Source organism: Polypterus senegalus, chromosome 5 (assembly GCF_016835505.1).
Source record: "Polypterus senegalus isolate Bchr_013 chromosome 5, ASM1683550v1, whole genome shotgun sequence".
In the NCBI taxonomy this organism is placed as follows: Eukaryota; Metazoa; Chordata; class Cladistia; order Polypteriformes; family Polypteridae; genus Polypterus; species Polypterus senegalus.
In genome coordinates, this window is record NC_053158.1 from 88227580 (window position 1) to 88255307 (window position 27728).

The window sequence follows — 27728 nt, forward strand, 5'->3', positions numbered from 1 at the left end:
ATAGGTTGTAGAAAACACATTTAAAAGGAATCTCAGTATCAAACCCTTTTTAAAATTCCTGTGGCAGTACATCTAAAGATTACCGATGAGCTGTAATTGGAAATACCTAGTTTCTCAACAGGAAGTCAGCCATCCCTACAAAAGATCATCTTTCAAGGGGACTTCAAAGCCATCATTGGCAAGAATTATAACCTCTGGATAAACATGACTGGGAATGAAGCTGTTTCTAACATCAACTCCAACAAACACTTTCAAAGGGCAGTGAGCTAAATCTTTCAATGAGTCGAAAACTAAATTAAAAAATCTGCTTAAGCTGTACACAAAGCTTTAGTACCTATTTGATTGTGTCATTATGCAAAAACAGTCTTTCTTACAAGCATAGTCAAAAACTTAAGACAAAGAAGCTTAGCCTTCCAAAAGTTTTGGTGATACCAGCAAAGCATATTTTCAAGCTTCTCTTGGAGGAACCACAAAAAGGTGTTTAACTACATGATCTCTGAAACAGGAACAAGTGGTAATTGACCTAAGACCTTTAGAACAATTTTGATGATAATGATTCATAAATTAAACTTTGATTGACATCCAGAGAAAATCTTTTAGTGCTTAGCAGGGTAATATAAAATGTAAGGATATATTTCATAGTAAAAAATATATAAATATATATATTATCAGTAATATTGAAAACAAACAAATTAATACCACCTATTGCTAAATTTGAATACATTTTTAAAAATGTAATGACATTTTATTATTAAATCGGTCATGGCATAACAGTTAATTAAACAGTCAATATATTGTTTTGAATTATATTTGATAAACAGGAGGTTTTTTTAATTTTTACATTTTTTTTCTTGATTTTATTTTGTATCTTCTGATCGTTTTTACATAACAATATGTGATAAAATACATTTCCATTGTTATGTTTCTTTTTTGTTTGCACACTTCTGTTTGTGAGTAAACAATATTTTACTAATTTTAATGAAAAATGGGGGGAATCTCTACATAAGTACCGTATATACTCACGTATAAGTCAGGTCATGAAACCCTAAAAAAATTAATCATAAAATCAGACCCCGACTTATAAGCCTGTTCTTTTTTTTACATCTTCTTCCCTCATCCAATCTTGCATCAGTTTCTCAGATGCATCGAATGTTGTTGCAGCAGCACTGTTACCAATTTCTTTTGCTACTTCAACAATATTTAATTTAAAACCAGCTTCATATTTTCTTCTGATCGAACGCTCCATCGTAGATAAGGGATGCTCTTACAATAAAGGTGTATGAGGGTGTGACATACAAAAAATACAACTGAGTGCAAACGTTGCTTTGGAATAGTTTGGGTATTACTGTGGTCATGTAGACACAATGCAGTGGAACCTCGGTTCACATACGTCTCGGTACATGTACAACTCGGTTTACGACTAAAAAGTTTGCCAAACTTTTGCCTCGGTTGACGACCACACACTCAGTATACAAACAAGCCAGTTTCCCTTTAGGTTTGTACATGTTCAGTCTCTCCCTCTGCATTTCCTGTGCAGTGAGTGAGCGAGCAAGAGAGAGAGAGCGCGACACACACACACAGGCGTGCGAGACAGAGGCACACACACAGGCGCTCTAGGCTCGCGAAAGAGACACACGCACACACGAAAGAGAGAGAGAGTGAGTGAGCAAGCAAGTGAGAGAGAGAGGGAAGGCTGGATGCATAAGGTAGAAAAGGCTTGTTTTTGTTTTCAGTTCTGTTTACAGTGATCGGTTCATAGCGTGCATTGTGGCAATGTTACTTTTTTTGGTGGTTTATTAAATTATGTATTTTTCAAATGTTAATTTTTTTCCCCGTGCTTAAAACTCATTAAAAAAAAAGTGTTTTTAGCGAGCGTTTCCTAGCATTATAGCATCAACTATTGCAGTGTTAGTTTTCTCTGTTGTTCAAGGTTTTCTCAGTGTTATTCAATGTTTTTACATTTAGTTTACTATTACGCTGTGCATTCTATGGTATAATTAACTATATTTGTGCTTAAAAACTAAAAAAAACATATATTTACATACAGTTTGTACAGTCTGGAATGGATTAATTGTATTTACATACAATCCTATGGTGGAAATTGCTTCAGTTCACGACTAAATCGGTTTACGTCCAGAGTTTCGGAACGAATTATGGTCGTGAACCGAGGTTCCACTGTACATAGAAATAAAAGGTAGTGCTCTGTGGTTACTCTCTCAGGTGGGCGTTAGCATATCATAATCTCTTGGGACCAATAGTGTGAGTTTTCTGCATTTGACTTATACGACTGACATTATAAAATACCAGAAATTATATGGTAAAATCAAGTCCCGAGTTATCCACGGGAAAACTTATCTGCGAGTATATACGGTAATGCACAAACATCAAAGATGAAAAGATTACAAAGTTCCTGATCCTCTGATGCACACCCTCCAAACTCCACCATCCCATTTGGAGATTACTGAAAACAAAATCATGTGTGAGATTCAAAACCAAGATTCTAGATCCATGAGAAAGTAACATTATACACTGCACTACTGTGCCCCATAATATATAATAATTCAACTATTATAATATTATTATTAATATTACGTTTTATTTTTGAGGTAGTAAGGTAGTAGACTTGAAGCAGTCTAATGAAAAAAGTGCTATGAAACTTAATCTGTGCTTAATCACAAAGCTGATCATCATACTTTACTTTTGATAGCAGCAATCACATGAGCTTAAAAAATACATTTATTTGACTAGATAGAAAAATAAATAACTATTGCACTTACTCTTAGGAAATCTTGGAGGATTGTCATTCACATCTGTGAGAGTTATATTAATCGTTGTTGTTCCCGCTAAACCTCCCAGTTGTCCTCCCATATCCTTGGCTTGAATGAGGACTTGATATTGCTCTTTCACCTCCCTGTCCATGTTTGGCAATGCTGTTCTTATAATTCCTAAAACAATAATAAAATTAATTGGAATAAACACTGATCATCCTTTAAAAACCTTCAACATGTGTCATACCATATGTACCTTTAGTCTGAAGATTGCCCTCAATTTCAACCAAACTAAGTCTTGCATACTGCACCGTAAAGAAATGTGACTATGCACATGGTAGTGGGAAAATTTGGAATACATTGTATCTTATATTAACTAGATGGTACAGTTATTGTTTGACTTCATTTAGAGGACCACAGGCTGAATGAGAAGTCAGATCACAGACGAAATGTATTAAAAGGATACTAACTGGTGGCTAATGAGAAGAATTATAATTTCCATTAATTATGTTCACTCCTGGACAGTTAGGGGAATTTGTCTACTCCTGTTTTACGGATGTTGGTGAAACAAAATAAGAAAACAAATTATTTTTAAATGTAATTTGTGCTTTACAGCAGGTGATGAAAAAAAAGAAACAATTCTAAAGAAGATGCAACAACTGAAACTTGTCTCTAAATGTCCTCTTATTTTTTAGTTTGGAATTAATATTTACACTTTTTAAGTACTATTTATTGCATCCAAGGTAGCATGCAATACATATTGATTTTAATCATAAGATTGGAGAAACCCATTGTGAGAAAAATCAAGCATCACAGTTTGAATGTCTGTTTTTAAACACAGTGCAGACAAATTAGTTTACAATTCTGATACAAATACTACAAGTTAGGAAATATCAGTGTGAAGCTGGGAAACCAAGTTCTTTGGATTGTCAAAAGCAAAGGATGACTTTCAAAAACAGCGGCCAGCTTTAGATTAACTGCACTGAGTTTTTTCACATTCAGATAACCACCTTTCAAACTATTGTAAGATGGATAAGCTAGGATGAGAAGATGATTTTAAAATGTAAAAGGTTGTTATGACATTCAATATCATTTATATTTCATTCAGTTCCCTATGTATTGTGCCATTACTTTTACCAACGTTTGGATATGCCATGTTAAAGAGAAAGGGTATGTGCTTTGCATGTTAATGTTTAAATTCATGATTAAAACTGAGACCTCAGTATTGTTTTAACATTAAGGTCATTTGCAGAGACAAGCAGCTGGTGATCAAGTCTCCCTTGATGAATGTAGCAAAATTCCAAACTACATATACGCCATCCTACAGGCTTAATTTTGAATAAAACTTGCTGACATAAACTAAAATAGCATTTTTATACCAAAAAGAATCTTTTATCTTTCATTTATTTCTTGCAATGCATGAATGTAAGGCATTTCCCATCCTTGTACTGGCTGCTGGCATCTATGATTTATTAAGAGTATTTTACCTTACACCTGCTTTCTATTGTCTCTAACTGTTCAGTGGTTAAATAAAAATTTAGAAGGAAGGCCATTTTATGTTTTACCCTTGTGGCTCTTAAATACCTGCACTTAATTTGGATAGGCCAGTTTGTACCTTTCTCAGCCAATTAAAATTGCTCCTCCCTTAAAAGGACTAATGACAAAATGACTGCCTTTGAAATATATTATTGATCCCTGACATGAATTACTTATATGATTTTAAAAACAAAAAAATAAATAGTTTAATTATAAATGTCCAATTCAGGATTGGTTTCTGCCTTGTGCACTGTTCTGAAAAAGAGGCACTGATTTACCATAATCATGAACTGGATAAAAAAGTTAGAAAACTGATGGATGTTTATTTATGCTTACATTGCATTAGCTATCTTATTTTCAAAATATCAAATGAACTAGCTACCTTTTTGTTCTAATTAAAAAAGAGAAGTTTCATCTTGAAGTACAGGATGGTCCAGATCTAATTATGCAACTCTTAATGCAATGCAGGAAAACAATACAATTTCAGGTGAATGGCGCTACCGGTCTGGTCAAACATTTTGTTGATTTGGGAGATCGTGTTCCTATGCATTGCAGGCGGTCCAAATTCCTGCAACATTCTGCGTTGCATGTTGTTATAGCGTAATGAAAATTGCATAATTAGATCTGGACCACCCTATATTCAACCTTTGTGCATTTTTATTAGGGATGGAGCAGGCTCCTCTGGACATGTACCATCACTCAGTGAAAGGACTTCTAAACTCCTGTATTGCTCAGGAAGATGACAAATATTTATTTACATGACAATGCCCTGTTTAATTCTTTTATGTGGTTTATATTTTATTAACCATACAATCAAAATAAGTGGTATAAGCTAATTAAAAACAGAAGTGTTTCATTTGTAGGATCCTGAAACTATCTGTGTATACTGACATATCATTATGGAACATTTTATTTCTGTAATCATAATTTTCACATTTGGCTGTTTGAAGTCCAGTCAGCATAAACAATAACTATTTCATTGCATTTACTGTATAAAGAGTAGGTTAACTGGATGCTGGAGGAACTAAGATCCTTCAGTAATATAGTATTAGTATTACAGTAATAGCAGAGAAGCTTGGCAGATTCCTGAGTTAATTATCTGTCTCTGGAAACCCATAATTCCATGAAAACCCTTAAACTATTTACAAATATATTTCTCTCAAAGAACAAGTAGAGAGTCTAATGTAGAAAAAAATACTAAAACAATACTGTAGAAATGTGCATAAATATGATCTTTCTCTCCCTCTGTATATGTGTGCGTATTTATGGAGTGGAAAACAGGGTTGTTAGGGGGTCTGCAAGGAGGAGAAGAAGAGCATTGCTTCATAAGAAATTAATGTCAATGAGAAAACTCACACGGAAATGCCAGTATGAGAGGACTGGTACTAAGATGGTGTTTGCAGAAGTGCAGAGGCAGCAACAGAGTCAGAGAGACAGAGAAAGAGAGAGAAAAAGTATATGCATGTTATATTTCCCTAGAACACAACTGGGCATGAGATCCAGTGGTAGTGAAGACATGGAGCGAATGCAACATGGGCATCAGAGGACTCCCCTAAGGGCTGGGGAAAGGTATGCAATAACCCGCCTCACAGTTCTGAGAAGCTGCTCAGTAAGGGCACTTAACTCTGCCCCTTTTGGAAGATGCGTTACAAATGAAGCGCAGACAAAGAAAAAGGCATCTTTTGCTGTAAGACCGGAACGAGGCACATGCTGGAGCACGTGATTCTCAAAAGTCCTTTAGAAGGAAAAAATCCATTGATTTGAGATGCACATTGGCCCTGTTTTTGTCGTTAATTCTTTATTTTTGTTTGTTTCGTCTCGCAACAATTAAAATGGACGACTGGGTTGGCGTCCCAACATTTCGACTGTTTCTAGTCTGTCCTTCCACCACCTGACCACAACTTCTTCACCCTGGAATGTTATTATTGGGAATCTATTGCCATTGAATAGTGCAGGCAGCTGTGAGACTCTTCAAACATCTGTAGAAAAGAGTTTCGCTGCAGCCTATAGGGAACGTTCTAGCTCTGGTGCAAATATAGAACCTCAAAATGATTCTGGGACATGACTGAAGATTACAATAGGATGGGGTTTAAAGCCTCTTAACTGAAAAGGCTCATTATACTGGAAAGTGAGAAGGGCAAACATTCAAATGGCAGGCAGAAGAGAGGCTACAGATTGAAAGACAGAGAAATCAGACACATAAAAAGGTAACTTTATAATGTATTAGATGGTAGGAAAGTGGGAAAGCCACCTTGCCTGGCAGAGAGTGATTTGAACCCCTGTCGATTTACTTTCTTTTCTGTTTATTTATGACTTTTGTATGTCTCCTGTTCTTTGAACACTCTGGCCACTATATTGTTATTTTAGGCCCCTAGGAATATAAACATAGCAATATATATATTCTATTAACCTTATCATCTCGGAATGATGAGTAATTCTGAAGCAATGTCTAACGGCAGGCTCCTTTTTTGGACACAACAAGCTGGTTTCTTCAAATGTTAACTTCTTCCAAGTAACATCTGGACAGGTCTAACCATCTTACTGCCACCTATAACTATGTTATTGACTGCAGTAATTCTCCAGTATCCAAGGCAGAAGTTCTTTGTAAAGCAGAAGTTCTTTGTAAGGACACATAAAGTACATCTAATAAAATAACATACATCTATCTATTCTCAGCAGCAAATTGGATGCCATCACCTTTTTTTGGAAAACATATTCCAACTTGGGATTACCAGTCAAGAATATATAGGCAGGCAGTCACAATATTTGAAACTTTAAGCACTACTTTCTCCATTGCAGATTGCCAAGATATTGTTTTTAATAAAAAGAGATCTTGAACCAGGAACGATTCGAGTACAAGGTGTTACACTGATCAGAATGTGAATGTGGAGCACCTTCTGGTATTCACCCATCACCAAAATATGAGGCCTGTTGTGTCTGACTGGAAACTTTAGGCATTTTATTTAAAAAAGCCATGAAAGAAGAAAGAAACCGTACATGTGCTACATTTTGTGGAAAAAAAAACCTAAAGCCCTAGTCAGAAAAGTGACTTGGCATAAAGCTTACATTTTGAAGAGGCAGAGAGTCCTCATGCAAAAAAGAAAAATTAAATGTAAAAACACTGTTTTAATTGTTTACAAACTTCAGAGTGCTGTGTTTAAATTACACTCTGTGTGGTGTTTGAAGATTCATCACCCGTTAATATGGGTTGTCCATTGACAAATGAAGATGTGCAACTCTAAATCAAATGAATTCTTTCATTAGTTTAAGCCTTTTAAACTCAAAGTATATTACTGAGCGTCTTACCAAACCTACAGTATATATCTATTTTTCATTAATTAGATGAATCAGGATTGGCAAACTACTTTAAAACTGTTATGTTTTTATTACCTTAGTAAGGCATGAATTTAAAACAGATAAAGAACAATTTGTAGCATGCTTGTTGATTTGTGAGTATAAGGAGCATCAATAAATCAAGTAAATCAAAATGTCCAAACCACTGGCTTTGCCTAAGTCTCAACCAAATTACATGGAAGCCATGACACTTTTGCTTTGGTTTTCCCTAATTGGATTTAAGGAATTCAGGTAAAGGAGTTCATTGTTCTTTTCAGGTAATAATGCAGGAAAATATATATGCAGTACTAGTTGGTAAAATAATTAGAGAATACGTCTCACAGCTCTATGAGACTGGGCTAGAATACGGCCTGGTCATTCTGTATGGAACATCCTTGCTATTCCACATTCTTCTAACAACTCTAAGATGTGCACTTCTAGTTAATTGGAAACTATTTTGTGTGAGTGAGCAAGTTGATGTGCATGAATGAGCACTACGATGATTCTGACATCCTGGCCAATGCTGGTTACTGCCCTGAGCCTCACACTTCTAAAACAGAACAGCGTTTAGAAAACAGAAGAATTGATAAAGAATTAATGTTAAAATAAAATAAATGCTTTTAAGAAAAAACAGTTAAGCTGAAGGGAATATCCACAGATCTTGCTTATTGCAGGCTATTTTCAGAAGTCTGATCATTATGAATAATTCAGACAACGTCACAAAAATGTTAACTGCATTGGAGGCCAGTATCTGTGGATTAATGGAGTTTCTTTTTTGTAATCATTTTTTTTTGTTATTTTGAGTTTATTAAGCAAAAACAACAATCAGGAAAAAAAAACTTGTAAAGATAGTAGGCAACAACAACTTGCTCATCACACCGGCACCCATCCCCACCCCTCATTCCCAAGATCACCATGTAGAAGGGGTCCCTATAGGATTAAAAACTGCTTATGTCTGGGCAAACTGCTGAGAACACCCCAACAGACAGAGTGAGAAAAGATGAGAAAGAAGAATCAGAAAAGGGAAAAATTAATGATTAAGATGTGTGCCATAATGCAGATGCCAGCCAACCAGCTCCTAACCAAATGCACAGCAGTTTGCCATTTCTCTGTATTGGAGCCACATAATCCATTGATCTGTGCCGCTGGAAGTCTAAATATGATTATGTTAAAGAAAGAGGATTTTAAGAAGTGTGTAGAAAATTAAGTCAGGGGGTTTCCAGCGAGAGGCTAACATTAGTTTTGCAGAGATGGTACTTAGACAGTTATAGCCTGAACTGGATAGATGTCAGGGTAAGAGAAGAGAGGTCCAGAAGAAGAAATATATAGAACAAAATGGGACCTTAATCGCCTTACTGTCCTATGCACCAGACTCTCCACCCTGGGAGGCAGGTCCTTTCAGTGCTATAGCTCCTCAAGTCTGGAACTCTCTTCCTCAGTCTCTCCGAGATTGCTCCTCTTTCTGCACTTTTAAATCTCAACTGAAAACTTTCCTCTTCTACGAACATTTGTCATCTGTGTAATTTTTTTTTACTCTGTATGTAAATCGACCTTGGGTTTGTGAAAGGCACTCAATAAATGTAACATTATTATTATTATTATTATTATTATTATTATCATCATGCTGCCCACCTGAAAATAATGTTAGAAGTATAGCAGAAGCCTTATGCAGATTTGCAAATAGGGATGCCATTGGCTTAAATTTTGCAGATACAAGACAGGAAACAGTATGAAGAAAGTAAGAAGGGAGGACAGAGTTTAATGATTTTTAATTCAGGGACTGACTTGATTTGGAAAATGAAAAGGAAGGAAGCAGGAGGAACAGAAAACCTGGACCTAAGTAGTCAGAACATTGCAAGTCTGAAGTCATCTTAAATGTCACCCAGTGTCTTGAAGCTTCAATAGCCCATGGCTAAAATGAGATTGACTTGCCAGCAATACAAAGGGTAGGATTCTGGAAGATGGTCTGTGCCAAAATGTTTCTCAACTAATAGACTTAAAGTAGAGGGAATGTTACATTAGTTTCAGGCAAGTGAAGGGAAGAAATGACAGGGGTCTGGAGAAACGATGTTGGATTCAGTAGAAACCAGGATGATAGATTTGGGGGAGGATTTAGTCAGCTCCATATTGGTGGAAGGGTAAATGTCCAATTGTTTAACTCTAGTTCTGGCAGAGACACGCCCCAGTGGATAAATATGTATGTAATAGAAATATTTTACTACATGGATTGAGTGTAGTAAGTTATAGTGTTTGCATTTATGAGTGTGTTTTATAAAGAGCTGGAGTCATTTTTTACACTCAGTGCTGTTTGAATAGGCTTGTATTCCCTGCAAACTTATAATGAATACAATTGTCTAAAAATGGGTAGATGAATGCTGAGACATTTTGGTAAAATTCCTTTAAAAGTTAATGTGTTTTGGTATACAACTTCGGTAACATTTAGTTTAGGTACTGCTAAAATATATTGGTTACTCTTTCACTATTATGGAGAAGACCTTAACAAACACTCTTTTGGGTCTTTATAACACTTGCAAAGCATCAGTAATGATATTTAGTTGAAGACCTGTGAATCCTTCATATTAATAAGGAATTTTACCACCAGGTCAATATGTTATGGATTACGGAGCACCCGAGGTGACATTGTTTAATGCATTGAAGTCTCCCAGCAGAACGAGGGGTGCCCAGAAGCTGTGCCCTCTAGCCCCCCCTCCAGGGACTCCAAAAAGGGTGGGTACTCCAGACTGCTGTTTGGCACATATGCACAAACAACAGCTAGGACCCATCCCCCCACCTGAAGGGGAAGGGAGGCTACCCTCTTGTCTACTGGCGTGTACCTCAATGAACATGCTCCATGTCGGGGGGCAATAAGATGCTTACACCCGCTCGGCGCCTCTCACCGGAGGCAACTCCAGAGTGGTAGAGAGTCCAGCCCCTCTCAAGGAGACTGGTTCCAGAGTCCACGCTGCGCGTTCAGGTGAGCCCGAGTATATCTAGCAGGAACCTCTCGACCACGCTCACTAGCTCAGGCTCCTTCCCCTTCAGAGAGGTGACATTCTATGTCCCAAGAACCTGCTTCTGTAGCCGAGGATCGGACTGCCAAGGTCCCCGCCTTTAGCCACCACCCAACTCACACTGCACCCAACCTCCTTGGCCCCTCCCACAAGTGGTGAGCCCATTGGAAGTTGGACCCACATTGCCTCTTCAGGCTGTGTCTGGCCGAGCCCCATGGGTGCAGGCCCGGCCACCAGGCACTCGCCATCAAGCCCCACCTCCAGGCCTGGCTCCAGAGGTGAACCCCGGTGACTCGCGTTTGGGTGAGGGAAAATGCCGTCCAAAGTTTTTATTCTTCATGGCAGGTTTTGTGAACCATTCTTTGTCTCGTCCCTTACCTAGGACCAGTTTGCCTTGGGTGACCCTACCAGGGGCATAAAGCCCCTGACAACAGAGCTCCTAGGATCATTGGGACACGCAAACTCCTCCACCACGATAAGGTGGCAGCTCACGGAGGAGTCTCCAATTTTCATTTTTCCTAAGTGCAACTATAAAACAGAACTAATATTCATCAGAAATTATGTATAGGTATGGATCCCCTTTTCAGTTACTGTGCGCTTGAAAGTTTCTGGTGCGCACTTAATACTATCTGGTGCTCACTTGAGACTATCTGATGCTCACTTGAAACTATCTGGTGCACACTTGAAACTATCTAGTGCTCACTTGAAAATCCTCAGAAAAAAAATTACACCATGTCCCCTCAGGGGCTCAGTAATACGTCACGCTGCACAGAGATGAATAACCTCTGCTGATGACGACCAAAAGAAACCTTTGTTAAGGTCTTGTTGCATAAGAGTAAATGAGTAATGGATGCATTTTTGCAGCACCTAAACTAAAGTGTTACCACAACTTCTATTTGTCTGCAAAGCACTAACCCAATCATAAGTAAAGTGTGGCAGATCCTGTGGTACTTCTGTATATTGTCCTAAAAATGTTTTCGTGAATTCTGAGATGATTACCATGGCATAATAGTGGCCATGTATTATAAAAGTGCAAGGAGATCTTTATGATTAACTAGGACTAGCATGCACATTTTCCCTCTAAGCTTTAGGAGATGTATCAGTCTTTTAGTAAGGCTGTGCTTCAGTGTACAGTAATTTGAATAGAAAACACATTTTGTTTTGATAATACATCTTATTCTAACCACAGGTAACAGGAATTAACTATTTCTAGTACTTTATAAAAAGTTGTTATTTTCTTATTTTGACTCTTACAATTGTACCTGACCATCTATTTTATACATTTATACCTGCCTCGCACTCTCTCCTTGCATTTTTTTAACTTGCATTGTGTTTTTATCACTCTTAAATTAATAATGTTTTTATCAGTATGCTGCTGCTGGAGTATGTGAATTTCCCCTTGGGGATTATCTATCTATCTATCTATCTATCTATCTATCTATCTATCTATCTATCTATCTATTGTCAAAGTGTACTGTCAATTTTTTTATTTTATTATTTATTTATTAAATAAATTAATTAATGCATTTATTTATGTATTATTTATTTACTTAATTTTACATTTTTTGTTAATTTATTGTCAAACTGTTTTGTTCATTATATTTTCCAATATGCAGTTATTGTTTCATTAACTGAAAATCCATTGGTTTACATATCCATCCATTAATCCATCCAGCTTTCAATCCTTTTTCTATCCCACCTAGTCAGTTCAGGGCTACACAGAGACAGTGACTTTATTAGCAGCGTTGGGTGCAAGTTGGAAACCAATCCTGGACGGGTGCTAGCCGATTACAGGTTAATGTGAAATCTTATTTTACAATCTGTAGATATTTGCTTCATTCTGGCCAGAGGAATTACTGCTTTAAATTGATACCCATGCTGAAAACTGTCCAGCTAACATTACTGTATTGTCAGCACTCGCCGTTACATGTGTTCAAATCACTAGCTCAGTCATGTCATACTGAATTTCTTTGAATTCATTGCTAAATGCCTTTTCTTTAATCACTATGAATAGCTTTAAATAAAGACAGACAAGTCATCATAATAAAATCACATCACGACAACACCTTTTTTCAAATACATGGTTATAATTTGGTTGTCTTTGAATGTGAAAATGTCCTTGTCATGCAATTACTTCTTCCCAGAAAGAGAAGTCAAATAGAGAATAAAAAATAAAGCTTCCAGTTGTTAGAGTCCTGCCTTTTAAACTGTTGGGATTTGTAACATTTTGATACTTACATCTTGGCATTCAATTATTGGGATCTCATTTTTTTTTTGCATACATCATAAAAGTTAAATTGTGGCATATGCTTTATTATAAATTGACTGTAAATAAATAAGATGAGTAAAATGCATACATGTTAGTGAAAATTTAAAAATAAATTAAAATGAATGCCATGGAAATAACTTATTATAAATTATAGAATTTCTTTGTGTTTGGTGCTATATTTTAATTTAATCAAATTTCAGTTTTTGAAAGCCAAAATCTATTCACTCCAGTTTTACTGTTTATCTTATGCATTGCCCGCTAAAATGTATTAAAATTACTATTTCAAACTTTTGAAAAATGCAGAGTAAAGAGTATTTAGCATATCAAGGACTAAAACAAAATTAATTACAGTACACCATTTTAATACACACACACACACACACACACAGAGATAATTTTGAGTTAGCAATTGAACTAACATGAATGTCTTTGAACTTTGCAATAAATCTGGAAGAGCTAGAGAAGATAGATTGTTATGGACCTTGGGGAACACGCACACTTCACGCAGATCGGTTCGGCTTTAAACTCATGTCACTGAAGACAGCGGTACAAGACAACTGTGTCACCATGATGCCAGCTCTATCTGACCTATTTTGTTTTTTTTGTTTCTTATTTATCTCAATTGTGCAGCTAATTACCTTAAATATATTAATTAGCACTTCAGTTGCTGGAATGCCTGTAGCAGTAATAAACTGTTTTTAATTATCATGAACCTGTTAAATAATGTAAGTTACCGTAAGGCTTCTTAACTAACACGTTTTTGTTCTTATAAATAGAATGACAGGGCCAGCATTTTCAAACTAAAGTACTATTGCTTTAGTAAAAACGCATATTGAATAATTTCTGTGTATATTGTTAATTCACTCTACTCATCCACTTTCTGCTCCCACTTTTTTCAATAACAAGGTCATTTTGCCTATTCCTATAGTAGTGGGAGCAAGACTGGAAAACTACATATACCCACGTTGCTCATATTATGCCAATTTAAAGATACATATTAATATAACATGAGCATTTGTAGCAGAACATGAACATAACTAGTGGGTTACTCCAATGCCTGATAAAAAACATCAAAAGGTCCCAGGTCCTGGCCTACGTGAACTCTTTGCTTTAGAAAACAGGATCTCACTTAAGGCAAGAGGGACCAAAGGAGTTGTGCTGGTTTCCAAATTATTCTTTGTGGCTTCTCCCTCACAATGTTCTTAAAGAATTCACTTCTGGGGCACTCAGCATACATAAGGTTTATAACACCCTGGTCATCCATGTTTGTCTAAACAGTGTGCAGAAGTGCAATATGACAGCCAGCACAGATGCACTGTATCTGTGTTTCTCTTGCTTTTTAAAACCAATTGTTATACTGCCACATTTGGAGCAGCCCTTTAAATAGTATTGCTCTTCCACCTTATCTTCTCTCCATGCCTAAAGCTGACGTCGCAATACATGATTTCTAGTAAATGGATATGTCAGACTTGCTAACTGCAATTGCTAATCTTGTCACTGGACCATGTTAACTTGCATGACTGAAAATTGCTGGGCATGTCTCATTTAATGACTGCATGCATACATTTCTGTGACTGCCAGTACCGTAGTGCCTGATGAAGTCAGTGCTGTATGAATGTTTAACAGGTACAGGAAATTCAACTGAAACTGCAGCCCTTTTTTTTTTTTCTTTTCTTTTTCCCATTCTGTCAAGGTATATAAAACAGGAGACATCAGGCAGTTGAGCTTCTCTTTCATTTTTGAGTTTGTAAACATCCATGTTTCTTGTTACTCATATCCTCTATATACGCATTTTAGTTTCGGGTGAGTGTTCATTAGTTGTCAGCTCACACACACACATCAGCTCAACTCTGGAACTTAAGACAAAATCAAACCTGTTTGATTTGTCTGAGCGAGTCATGAACGAAGTGAAGTGTGTCGCTAGGCATGTCACATTACACAACTTTTTGTGGGAGCATGATGGCAACTGCCCTTGACTCGCTAAGATTATGTAAATGAAGCTATGACTGAAAATCCCTGGAAAAGTTGTCAAATGTAATATGGCCTTAAGGAAAATGTCAGGCATCTCTGCTGACTCTCTGCCATCCTGGGGGAATACTACACGTTACCATTCAGAATATAGTTTTCTCTCTTTCTCTCGTTTTTGTCATTTTCCATCCCTGGTGCACCTTTCTGTTGCCCTTTAGGGGTACCCAGAATATCTAAGAGCTTATAGCGCTCCAACAATAGCCTTTTTTGTAGATTAAGATATCATCATATGTCAGGATATGTAATTTCCTCTCCCTCATATGGCCCTCTGAGATGTTTTTTCTCTTTCAGTTTTTAGTCCTTGGCAGACAGTTTCACACTACGACATTAATCCCAACATATAAAATACCTTTGAACAGACTTCAAGTATAGAAAGGTGCTATATAAAACAAAAAAATACATTCCATGTAAAAAGTAAAAGATATTGCAGTTAAAAGACACACAATTGCCCATTTAACACAACAGTTTAAAGTTGTGGTATGATATCTAATGTAAAAAAAATGAAAACATTGCCTAATTTGATATGTGCAAACCAACTTAAACCACTTTCAAGCATGAACATGTCAGTTCAAGATTTATTTCAATTTAAAATGATTATTTAAGCTATGAAAAGTAAATGGCATACATGACCCATAGTAATAAATAAAGTAGCAGATGTTGAATCTTTAAATCTGTAGCACATTACTGCACGTTTCAGCATAACATGCATATTAAACAAATATGCCTACCTGCCAGTAGAAGTTTACTTGTGTAAATTCATGCTTTAGGCAAATAGCTTCTTGCTTTTTAATTCTCAGTTTCTCATATTAAATTTAAGTGAGGAAGGAATTACCTGTTTTAGGATCTACTGAAAAATAAGGCTGTCCTTGCAAAATACTGTAGACAACTCGGGCACTGTTGCCATATGTTGGATCATCTGCATCTGAGGCTGTTACCTGCATCACATAGGTACCTTGGGGAAAAAAAATAAAGAACATACATTTCATAAACAAAGAATTCAGTACTAGTTACTGCACATAATTATTGTTTGCCTTAGGTAATGAGTGATATTAATTTAATGATGCTAATGTCACTTGTATTACTCTAGGGTTTTTCCCATCATAAAACACAGTTTACTTCAGTAAAAAGTTAAAAGTGGTGTTATGATACAGTATATTGTTTATTTTATGTGAAAATGTTATATGATATGGAAATGTTATGATATATTATTTTCTCTTTATATTTTTACTGTACAGCAAAATCAAAGCATTTAATTCAAAATCGTTTTGCATTACAATAAAATGTAGAAGACTAAAAGAGTGCCAAAGCCTCTTAGGCCAGTTGCAAAATGGCACAACTGCAGGCGGAGGAGTTGTCAATCTTTGTCAACTATGTTATTTTGCCAGAAAAGTTCTTATTGTTATGACACAGCGATAAAAAATGATGAAATAGGGTGAACAGGCCTCAAACTAGACACAACCTAACCAGTACTTCACTGGTCAGCCCCAGAAACAGGCTTCACTTCAGGCAACCAGACCACTAACTCTACTGGCAGGCTTTCAGGCCTGCTTAGGTCCAAAATGGGGAACTGTCTTTAAAAGTGCAGTAAAACCTTGGATTGCAAGTAACTTGGTCTGCAAGACAAGCAACATTTTTTTTTTTATAAATTTTAACTTGATAAAAGAGCAAGGTCATAAAATACGAGTAGTATGTATACGCTTTGTCTGCCAAGCGTCACATGATCTTAACTGAGCCAATGGTTCTTCTCTCTCTTTCTCTTGGTGCGGGATAGTGGGTAATCGTCTCCCATGTTCAGTCTCTGTCGGCATGCCTCACTTGTATAGTCAACATCCCTACAAGCATGTACTGTTTACTATAGCATTGTGACCGTGTGTGTGTAAAGCATTTTTTTATTTTGTGTCCAAGTGTATTGACTGTAGAATAGGGATAGGTGTAAAATGTGGGAAAGAGTGCAAAAGTTTCTAGAAAAGCACCACCCGAATAAGGCTGTAGCAGTGCGAGCGATGAATCTGTTTAACGACAATGCAATGTCACATTTTGGCAAAATCGTCAAAAGGAGACAAAAGTAACTGTCATTGGATAGGCTCTTTGTTAAAGTTGCAAAAAAAGGAAAAAGATTCCAGTGAGCCAACAGATAGCAGTGATTCCATTAGTTATAGTGAAAGTCGTTCTACACAATAACCCTCCTCCTCCTCCTCTCCTTTCTCTCATCTCCCTCACACCAGCTGCCATTATTTTCAAAGGTAAAGTGCAGGTTAACTTGTTTTATGTATTTTTACTTTATATTTTGTATTAATCATTTTCATATGAATATTTTTGTGTTGTGGAACGAATCATCTGAGTGTCCATAATTTCCTATGGGGAAATTTGCTTTGATATACGAGTGCTTTGGATTATAAGCACATTTCCGAAACGAATTTTGCTTGCAAACCAAGGCACCAATGTACTTTAAAATGTTCCAAAAATGTCCATCACGTGAGGGGAAAACCGTAAAGCCTCTGGCTTGAGACAGCAAGTTCAATGCAGAATCTGTATAAATGAAAAGATTTATTTCAATTAACAAAAGAAGCCCACAAATGGTCAAAAAGGCAAAATAAGGTAAAAAGAGTATTGCAAAAAAGATAACCCAAAGCAAACTAGTAAAGTCTAACTGAATAAACCAGAAGAAGCCAAAAATATTGCACTTGACAACACTCAATGACACTCTCCGAGATTAAATCTCCTTTACCAGAAGACAAAGGCAGGGGCTGGTCCTTCAGAAGTTATGTCATGGTGTTCCATTTTTAGCTTTAGCATTTCTGCCTTTTGTTGTGCCAGCTACAGAATGCAAGGAACATAACCAAAAGATAAACACGCATAACACAGAACTGCTCTGCTAAATAATATTTATGTAAGTAAAACAATTATTAGCAAAAATAATAAAAATACATGAAAAATAATAACTCAGAAATATTAAAGATGACAATAAAAGGAAAATACACATAAGTCAGGGTACCAAACCTAGTTGTTACATAACATATCCCACGTTAAACCTGGGGCAATACCATCTTTATCTAACAAAATGGTAACTCCAATCAGAGAGCAGTAACCATTGTGCCACATAATTTACAAATCATAGAACAAGTACCTCTGTGGTAGAGGCTCCATGCTTTCTGTATAAGACATATTTACATCATATAGTCATGCGCCAACTTAAGGACCCGTTTGGCCATGTATTGGTCACAAAGTGTGACTCTGTGGGCCCAATGCATGTCACCAGTACATGTGCTTTAACTGCTGGTCAGAATAAACTAATATTCAAGTCTTGGTTGCTTTTTTCAGGGTGCCATGGAGCACTTTTGAACTGCCGCTCACCTTTTTATGCTGCTCAATCCCCCTCCCATGCAGCAGTTTGAAAGTGCTGTACAGCTGTGCTCTCAAAACGCCACAGGGGACAAATTTCAGTTCTTTGTGGATACTTCATGGGGGATCCATTATGTTGTTCACATGCTGGTGCTTTGCGGTGTTCATGACATCATGTTGGTGCTTTGTGGCAGTCAATTGATACTTCATGAGGGAAAGCTCATATAGTATAGTGGGATGGAAAAAAACGGTCAGAAGGGAAAGTAACAACTCATCTATTATTTAGACCTGTTTATTAGTAAACAAAAAAAAACACAGGGAACATTTGCTGTAAGTACGAATGCCCTTAACACAGATGGTCACAAAACAGCATATGACTGTATTTAGTATACAGCTCTAGTGCTTGGGTGTTGTGCCATGTTAGCCATTGTGAATGTAATGAGAATTCAAGAAAAATGACACCTTTTATTGGCTAACTAAAAAGATTACAATATGCAAGCTTTTTTTTTTTTTTTGTAATCATCTCATATTACTAAATGGACAAGATAGTGCTAGCTAAAATACATCCATCTATCCACTATCCAATCCGCTATATCCTAACTACAGGGTCACGGGGGTCAGCTGGAGCCAATCTCAGCCAACACAGGGCGCAAGGCAGGAAACAAACCCCGGGCAGAGCGCCAGCCCACCGCAGGGTACACACACACTCACACACCAAGCACACAATAGGGGCAATTTAGAATCGCCAATGCACCTAACCTGCATTTCTTTGGACTGTGGCAGGAAACCGGAGCACCCAGAGGAAACCCACACAGACACCGAGAAAACACGCAAACTCCATGCAGGGAGGACCCGGATATCCTTACTGCAAGGCAGCAGTGCTACCCACTGTGCCACCGTGCTGCCCAGCAAAAATACAGTAAAGACTAATTTGCTGATTACAGAGTATGAGATACTGTATGATGAAAATTAAAATAGCTAAACATTTTCAGTATAAGCAAGTGCAGACTAAGAAATGACTGGAAAAAAATGAGTGTGGGCGCATGTGAAGGACAGATCATCTCTCTAGGGCTTGTTCTTGCCATGCAACAAATGTTACAGAAATAAAAAGAAGAACCTGAAATTCAGTGCACAACAAAATTTTATTGTTAATCTAAATACAATGTACAACGTGCAACCTAACAAGCTCAGCATATACATGTTTCTTTTTACATAGTAATTTTGATTCACAGAAATTTACAAGGTTATCTGTGATGGAGTTACTCAATTCTGCACAGTTTTATTATATATTAATCTTAAAATATTCAGGAATATCTATTGTTCCTTTTCTCAATTTTATGAAAAAATTATGACTCAAAAAACTGCACAGCTGCTCATCATCAGTTGTGTTGACCTTGCCAGGAACAATGTGCAGGAAGAACTATGCATGCCTTAACTTCATCAAAAATCAATCTATCCTCATGAAAAGCAGATGAAAAGAGCCATAGAGAAATACTGGATTTCTGCATTGCCCGCAGTGCAAGAAAAGTATTCAGATGGCTTCTTTTAAGTTGACTGTTCAACACTCGGCACCATCCATAATGATGCAATTCCTTTTCTAAGTCTTTGGTGCTCGGTTATACATTTATTGAAGATAATCTTATTACATTAAACTGATTTTAAACACATGCAAGGTAAAATGAGGAAACCGTTTTTCATTCATCTTTGCATCTTCAGTAACAAAAGTTAATATGGATGACAGCTTTAACCAGGATTAATCATCCTTGAAACATTTAGAAATAATAATTCTTAAAAATAACACTTTTCTAAAAATATGAAAGTGTGATTTAAACAAAAAAAATGTATATACATGATGGTGAAATGATTAATGCTGCTGACTAGCGGTTCAACTCCCAGACCAATTTCTGTCTGTATAGAGTTACCACGCTTTCCACCACGCAGAAAGCTCACACAGGCTTTCTGAAGGCACAGGATTGGCCACTCTAAATTGGCCCTTTGTGATTGGGTATGCCCTGCAATGAAGTGCCATCCCACTTGGGGTTAGGAACTCCTTTGCAACCAAAGCTTTCCAGTTTGGCTCTGGCTCTTTCTGACCTCATTAAGCTAAAAATGTGCTCAAGAAATGGATGAAAGTATAAAAATATATGTAATGGTATGTGTTGCCTCTGCTACTTTTTAAAGGGTACCTTGAATGTGTCTATTCAGTTATAAATCAAAACAAAAAAAAAAAGTCTCCAAAGGACAATTTGTAGCTATTTGTGGGTTAAAATCTAAATCAATTCTAATAGAATGCAGCAATATGTCACACAAAAGCTGCCAAATGCTTGCTCTATTTATTTATAAATCAGTTCTCTTGACAGCAGGGAATAAATTAATTATATCTTTGGCAAATGTCAGTTTTTGAACATGCTGTGGAAACAGGGAGACACATTTATGTACAAGTGAGCATAATGTACATCCTAAGTGCATAATATAAAATGTGTCGTGATAAAAATATTATATCACCAGAGCAAATATCATGCACTTACTGCCACAAAATTGCATGATGGTCTGTGTCTTGTTCAAAGTTGGTACTTGCTGCCCAGAATGTATTTGGCATTTCTGCTTTGTTTTTGTCAGTTTATCTTAACACTGTTCTTATATCGAAGTGTCAAATGGTACAAAAAAGTGCAAACCTTACTGCCTATTTACAGTATGCTCAATTTATAGCTGAAGTTCAGCCTTGAGGCATTTTAAAAAGTGTGGTCAAGTTACATTCAAGCTTTTTTAAAAGAAATTGATTAAATGAATCTGTTGTTGGTAGTGAGAGAAGACTTGAGACAAGTTAACTTTCCAAACTACAGATTTGCTGTCTTTTCTCATATTGAATGCATAGATTTAGTTCCTGGTATATAAGCCGTAACCAATCCGATGTCTGCCTATCTGGAAACAATATAACCCCACTTAAAAATTAAATTTGCCTTTAATTTATTCTGGAATTTGGAAGAAACTGGGAAAAAATCTGTCAATTCACACATTTTGAATAGTAAAAAAGTTAGTTGCCCCATTTCAACTACCGGTTCTAAAAACTTGAGAAGATAAATCCGAATTGTAATGCAAACACAACTACGCCTGCAGTACACATCAGAAACAGAAAGCTACTCAAAGACCTAATGTGATTTTGGCAATTTAAATGAGCCATTAGCAGATTTTGCACTGAAAAATAATCATTTCATGCTTTGACATTTTCTGCTAATAAACGGTAAAAATGAAAAAGGTATTTTTCCTTTTTAATTTTTTTTTTACTTGTTGCATGGTATTTACAACAATTAGCAAACAATAATAATACTAATTTACACATTGTACAGGGTTGCTACGTTGGAAGTGTAGGTGTAGGTAACAGAGCTTTCTAAGAACATCTCAAAAGTTCTGAGTGTAAGAAGAAAAGTTATGACAATAATACAAGTGGCCATACTGATAGGTTGGGAAATGGTAGTGGTAGTAGTATGATCATACGTACAGAGAACAGTAAAATTATTACATAATTGGCCAACCAAAACCCATGTTACCCCGATCTGGTACCATGATCAGCAGAAATTGATTAAAATACAGTTTATTTTATTTAATAGAAAACCCATATCCTCTTACCTAATATACTACTTACCCCCATATCTAAATCAGTTATGGACTAGAAATTTATACAGCTTTTGTCCAACTACTTGTAGGAGGGCAGGAACACCCTTTTTCATATTCTTCAATAGGAATACTGTTGGAGTAGCAGGATGTGTGTCTATGGGAAGTGTCACAGAAATATTTATACAGGAGATCCTGTATACTCTGTCTTTTCCTCTGGTATTAATCATTATGGGCAGATATCTGAGAGTTGACTAGCATTTTATGGATGAGTTGGGGCTCAGGACTGTAAGAACTCTTGAAGCCACTAGTAAAAGTTCTAGGATGATAGCTTCAAGGCTATCAGAACACAATACTGACACTGGAAATACTGTAATTAAGAGGTTTTCACTTGAAGAGACACTCCTTTAAATCATCATAATTGAAACACTAAATTAAAGTTGTTTACTGAGAATTCAAAATAAACTAATGCCAAAACCAGAACACTAACCTGAATTGATGTCTAAAACGAATCCCTAATATTCAATGCCAGAAGCATGCTAAATAACTTCCTAGCTCTTCTTTAAATATCACAGACTCCTCTGTGAATATACACCTGTTTATACACAGTATATTATATGATAAAAATAGCAGCGGCCCTAGTACAGGAGTCAGTGCTAGGCCACTGCTGTTTTTAAAATACATAAATTATTTGTATAGGAATATAAATAACAAACTAGTTCCATTTCCAGATGATCTATATCTGTCATTGCAATGGGACTTGGACAGCATACAGGCTTGGGCAGATTTTTGACAGATGAAATTTAATGAAAGTAAAAAAATTTGTTTTGAATACAAATTGGGAGGTTTGAAAATCGAAAGTACTCCTAATGAGATGTATTTAAGAGTCGTAGTGGACTCCATACTAGAAATTGCCAGACAGTATTCAAAAACCATTAAGGAGGATAACAGAATGTTAGGTTATATAGCACAAAGCATACAAATCCAAGGAGGTTATGTTCAAGCTTTATAACACAATGGTCAGACCTCACCTGGAGTACTTTGTGCAGTTTTAGTCTATCCAGGCTACAAAAGAGACATAGTAGCGCTGGAAAAAGTCCAGAGAAGAGAAAAATTGGCTGATTCCAGGACTGCAGATAATGAGTTATGAGGAAAGATAAAAAGAGCTGGGCTTTTATAGTTTAATCAAAAGAGGATGAAGAGGAGACATGATTGAAATGTTAAAAATTATGAAAGGAACTAGTACAGTGAATTGAGACTGCTAAAACTAGTTCATCGAGAACACAGAGGCAAAGTTGGAAACTTGGCAAGAGTAAATTTTACACAAACATTACGAAATTTTCTTTACACAGAGATCCATAGACACATGAAAAAAGTTACCACATAACATGGTAGACAGTAGGACTGCAGTATGACTTCTGGGACTCTGCCCCCAGCAAACTCACAATGTAACAAATACACCACTTAGTGGCATATCTGTTGCAAAAACCAAAAAGCATAGTGGCAGAACAAGAATATAATAAAATAATTATTTAAACCTCCTGAGCCATAAAAAGGTTATAAATATGTCACATCTCCAGAGACTAATTAAACTTGGAGCCACAAGTTAAGTTGTACTAGGGCTCTCTTGGTGGAATAAGAGAGGACAGAGGATTACAATAAAAGGTATGGGAAATGTGAGTCACTGGTACCAGCTGAATGAGCCCACTATCTTCACCAACAATGTACAGTACAGTTGTGCTTGAAAGTTTGTGAACCCTTTAACATTTTCTATATTTCTGCATAAATATACCTAAATAAATACCTAAAACATCATCAGATTTTCACTCAAGTCCTAAAAGTAGATAAAGAGAAACCAGTTAAACAAGTGAGACAAAAATATTATACCTGGTCATTTATTTATTAAGGAAAATGATAGAATATTACATATTTGTCAGTGGCAAAAGTATGTGAACCTCTAAGATTAGCAGTTAGTTTGAAGGTGAAATTAGAGTCAGGCGTTTTTCAATCAATGGGATGACAATCAGGTGTGAGTGGGCACCCTGTCTTATTTAAAGAACAGGGATCTATCAAAGTCTGCTCTTCACAACACATGTTTGTGGAAGTGTATCATGGCACAAACAAAGGAGATTTCTGAAGACCTCAGAAAAAGAGGTGTTAATGCTCATCAGGCTGGAAAAGGTTACAAAACCATCTCTAAAGAGTTTGGACTCCACCAATCCACAGTCTGACAGATTGTGTACAAATGGAAGAAATTCAAGACCATTGTTACCCTCCCCAGGAGTGGTTGACCAACAAAGATCACTCCAAGAGCGAGGCATATAATAGTCGGCGAGGTCACAAAGGACCCCAGGGTAACCTCTAAGCAACTGAAGGCCTCTCTCACATTGGCTAATGTTCATGTTCATGAGTCCACCATCAGGAGAACACTGAACAACAATAGTGTGCATAGCAGGGCTGCAAGGAGAAAGCCACTGCTCTCCAAAAAATACATTGCTGCTCGTCTGCAGTTTGCTAAAGATCACGTGGACAAACCAGAAGGCTATTGGAAGCATGTTTTGTGGACAGTTGAGACCAAAATAGAACTTTTTGGTTTAAATGTAAAGTGTTATGTTTGGCGAAAGGAAAACACTGCATTCCAGCATACGAACCTCTTAGCATCTTTAACTCTGCCACCTCCAGCTCTGTCTCCTGCTTTCTGGTAAGTGCCATCGTCTTCAACCCATATAACATAGCTGGTCTCACTACCGTCCTGTAGACCTTCCCTTTCACTCTTGCTGATACCCATCTGTCACAAATTACTCCTGACACTCTTCTCCACCCATTCCACCCTGCCTGCACTTTCTTTTTCACCTCTCTTCTACAATCCCCATTACTCTGTACTGTTGATCCCAAGTATTTAAACTCATCCACCTTCGCCAACTCTACTCCCTGCATCCTCACCATTCCACTGACCTCCCTCTCATTTACACACATGTATTCTTTCTTGTTCCTACTGACCTTCATTCCTCTCCTCTCTAGAACATATCTCTACCTCTCCAGGGTCTCGTCAACCTGCTCCCTACTCTCAATACAGATCACAATGTCATCAGCAAACATCATAGTCCATGGGGACTCCTGACTAATCTCATCTGTCAACCTTAATTTGTAATATTTTAGACACCATTTTGCTTTTTTTACAGGTTTTGCTTACTTGCCATCTCAATGCTGTGTGTGACATTGCAAGTGTGCTGGGATAAAAGGTTAGTTTGATTTCCAGAAAGCAGAGGAAAGACCCAAGACCAGCGGTGTGACATCTAGTGTATTTAGGCTTCCACGTACAGATCCTGAATTGTCACTTGAGAGACAAGAAGTTACATATGCAGAGCAGATTAGTGGATGAAGGTTAAATCTGGCCTTCATATTTCAATGAACCTAAAAACCTCAAATGAAACTAAAACCTCATTGTTTCCAAAGAAAGTTAGTTTATGGGAACAAATGGAATTTGACATAAAGGTCAGTGTTTTTTTATATCACAATATGCTGTAAGCTGTGAACTAGTAAGACTGCTGTGCTTTCTGACAACTGAATAAATTGACTGTGTGTGGCAAAATCATTTGTTGCCTCGCATGTACAGATATGTGTATATATTATAAAAAAGTTATTCATTGTTCTCTGATTTACAAATGTTTATACTATATTTCCTTCAACGTATTGTCTTCTTTATTTGTTAATTTATACAAATTTCCTGTCATTTAAAGAGCAAAAACATAAAGTCATTTTGCAACCCATAGGGTAAATCTTTGTCTTGTATACTCCCATTATAATAAACATTTCATATTTACATAACATGCATTCCTTAGATTGATATTCTTGCTTCTTGATTCCAGACATGATTTTATTCTAAAAGTATAATAAATATATATTTTTCTAAGGAGGTAAAGTAAAAAGTTATATCTAAGCACTAAACTACTCTTCATACATAAATGTGTTCTTCAGATTATAGCAGCATGCTACCTCTGCTAAACAATTTTATTAGCCTCTGCTGTTTTCGTTCTGTTTGCTAAACCACTCCCCAAACATGTCAACCAGTATAGCTAAGGATGACAGTAAGAGTCCATTTTTCATACTAATTAAGTAAAATACACGAGTAAAGAATTTAAATAAAGATTTTTCATCCATAAGTCATACAATCATCTTAACAATGCGGCAAAAATAATACCTAAGAAAAGCTACTCTGAAAGGCACATTTAATTAAGAAATGTAAGAAGCTTTTGCAATTACTGTTTTTAAAGCCAATCATTTAACTAAAAAATGACAACAAGTCTGTACAATAATAAGTGAACATTTTAGAGAGACCCAAAACTAGTTCCAATTTCAAAATGTTGTGACCATAGCAAATGAAATATTTCAACAACCAACATTATTTAGAATGACAAACAGAACACCAACACAGTGCATACGGGTTTCTCTACACAATGAAAACCATAAAATAATTTTCAGTATGTGGCTGCGTGCCACTGCCTAATGACGCAGCTGCTTGTGCTTGCAGGCTTTCACATTAGCACGTGTACATACTGTATATTTTAAATAGCATTTAACTTTATATGTCAATGTTTCTTCATGAATCATAATAATATATCAAGTTATAGTAGAATATATTAAACTAGTTAGCATTAAGCTACATAAGAATTGTTAAAGACTTGTATTTTATCTTTGATTCAAGCAGTCTGGAAGCACCATGCTTGTCTGCTCAAGGCCGTCCGTAGCTTGGCCCTTATAAGTCAAGCTGTGTGCTGCCATTTACCTGCATGGCTGGCTATGATTTTAGCCTTAAAGGAGGCTAGTGCAACAAGTAATCATTCATTGAATTAATTAATTGAGCAGTCTAGTTTTCACATGTGGGTCCTTGTGATTCCAGCTTAATTATGAGAATCGATTAACCAAAAGGCCATCAATCTTTAACAGCCTAGGATTAGGAATGTGAGAATGCAGGGAGGGGTGATTGGTTGATGATCACCTCCAGGCGGCAAATACATCCTTTGAACCAAAGTAACTGTTATGAGAAACTGGGTTGGGAGGAAAATTGTTATGAGATGGTCCACAGAACCTTTCATTGTTGTGAGAAAAGGTATTAAGTGATGTCATTTTCATGAGAAACCCTGTAAAGCAGATGATGGGAAATGATGTGAGATAAGAATTGTAATAAATCTGAGGCTCCTCCAAAACAAGAGCCTCACAACTTTGAATTGAGACAGGCTTTATATGCTCAGCAATGGTTTCCTATGCTACAATAACAACAATAACATTTATTTATATAGCACATTTATATAGCTGTGCAATAAAGTCTATTCTGACTGCCTGTTTTTGCTGAAGAAGTTTTCTCATTGACACTAGAGCATTATTAATGACAAATATTAACCAAAAAAAGTGTTAGCTAATTTTCTTTTTTTCTACAATGTCATCAAATTTCAATCAATTCCTCAATTCCTACAAAGCATTTTTGAGCTTTTCAGTTATTCAGTTTTTCTATTGTGTTTTTTTTTTTGTTTTTTATTCTTAAATACTGATATATTAAAATGTCCTTTCTTATTGGATATCTACTGCCCTAGATGAACCGTACTTCCAAATTTCAGCTTTTTAGCTAAAGGGAAAATAGTGTTTTTGTTGATGAGTGAGTGTGTAAGTCAACTTTGCATTATAGCAATCCCTCCTTGATCGTGGGGGTTGCGTTCCAGAACCCCCCGTGAAAGTTGAAAATCCGCAAAGTAAAAACCATACGTTTATATTGTTATTTTTATATTGTCACGCTTGGGTCACAGATTTGCACAGAAACACTGGAGGCTGTAG

At 36.5% G+C, this 27728-nt stretch overlaps 1 protein-coding gene across 6 annotated transcripts in view; it reads right to left on the reverse strand.

Annotated features, from left to right (window-relative positions):
- LOC120530413 (cadherin-12-like) overlaps positions 1–27728 on the reverse strand; it is an 802688-nt gene that overhangs the window by 154654 nt on the left and 620306 nt on the right. For all 6 annotated transcript variants that reach the window (XM_039754905.1, XM_039754904.1, XM_039754907.1 and 3 more), the window contains 2 exons: positions 15778–15897; positions 2778–2945 (listed from right to left, as the gene is read on the reverse strand). In XM_039754905.1, coding sequence (XP_039610839.1) covers positions 2778–2945; positions 15778–15897 — 288 coding nt within the window. The remainder of the gene's footprint in view (positions 1–2777; positions 2946–15777; positions 15898–27728) is intronic.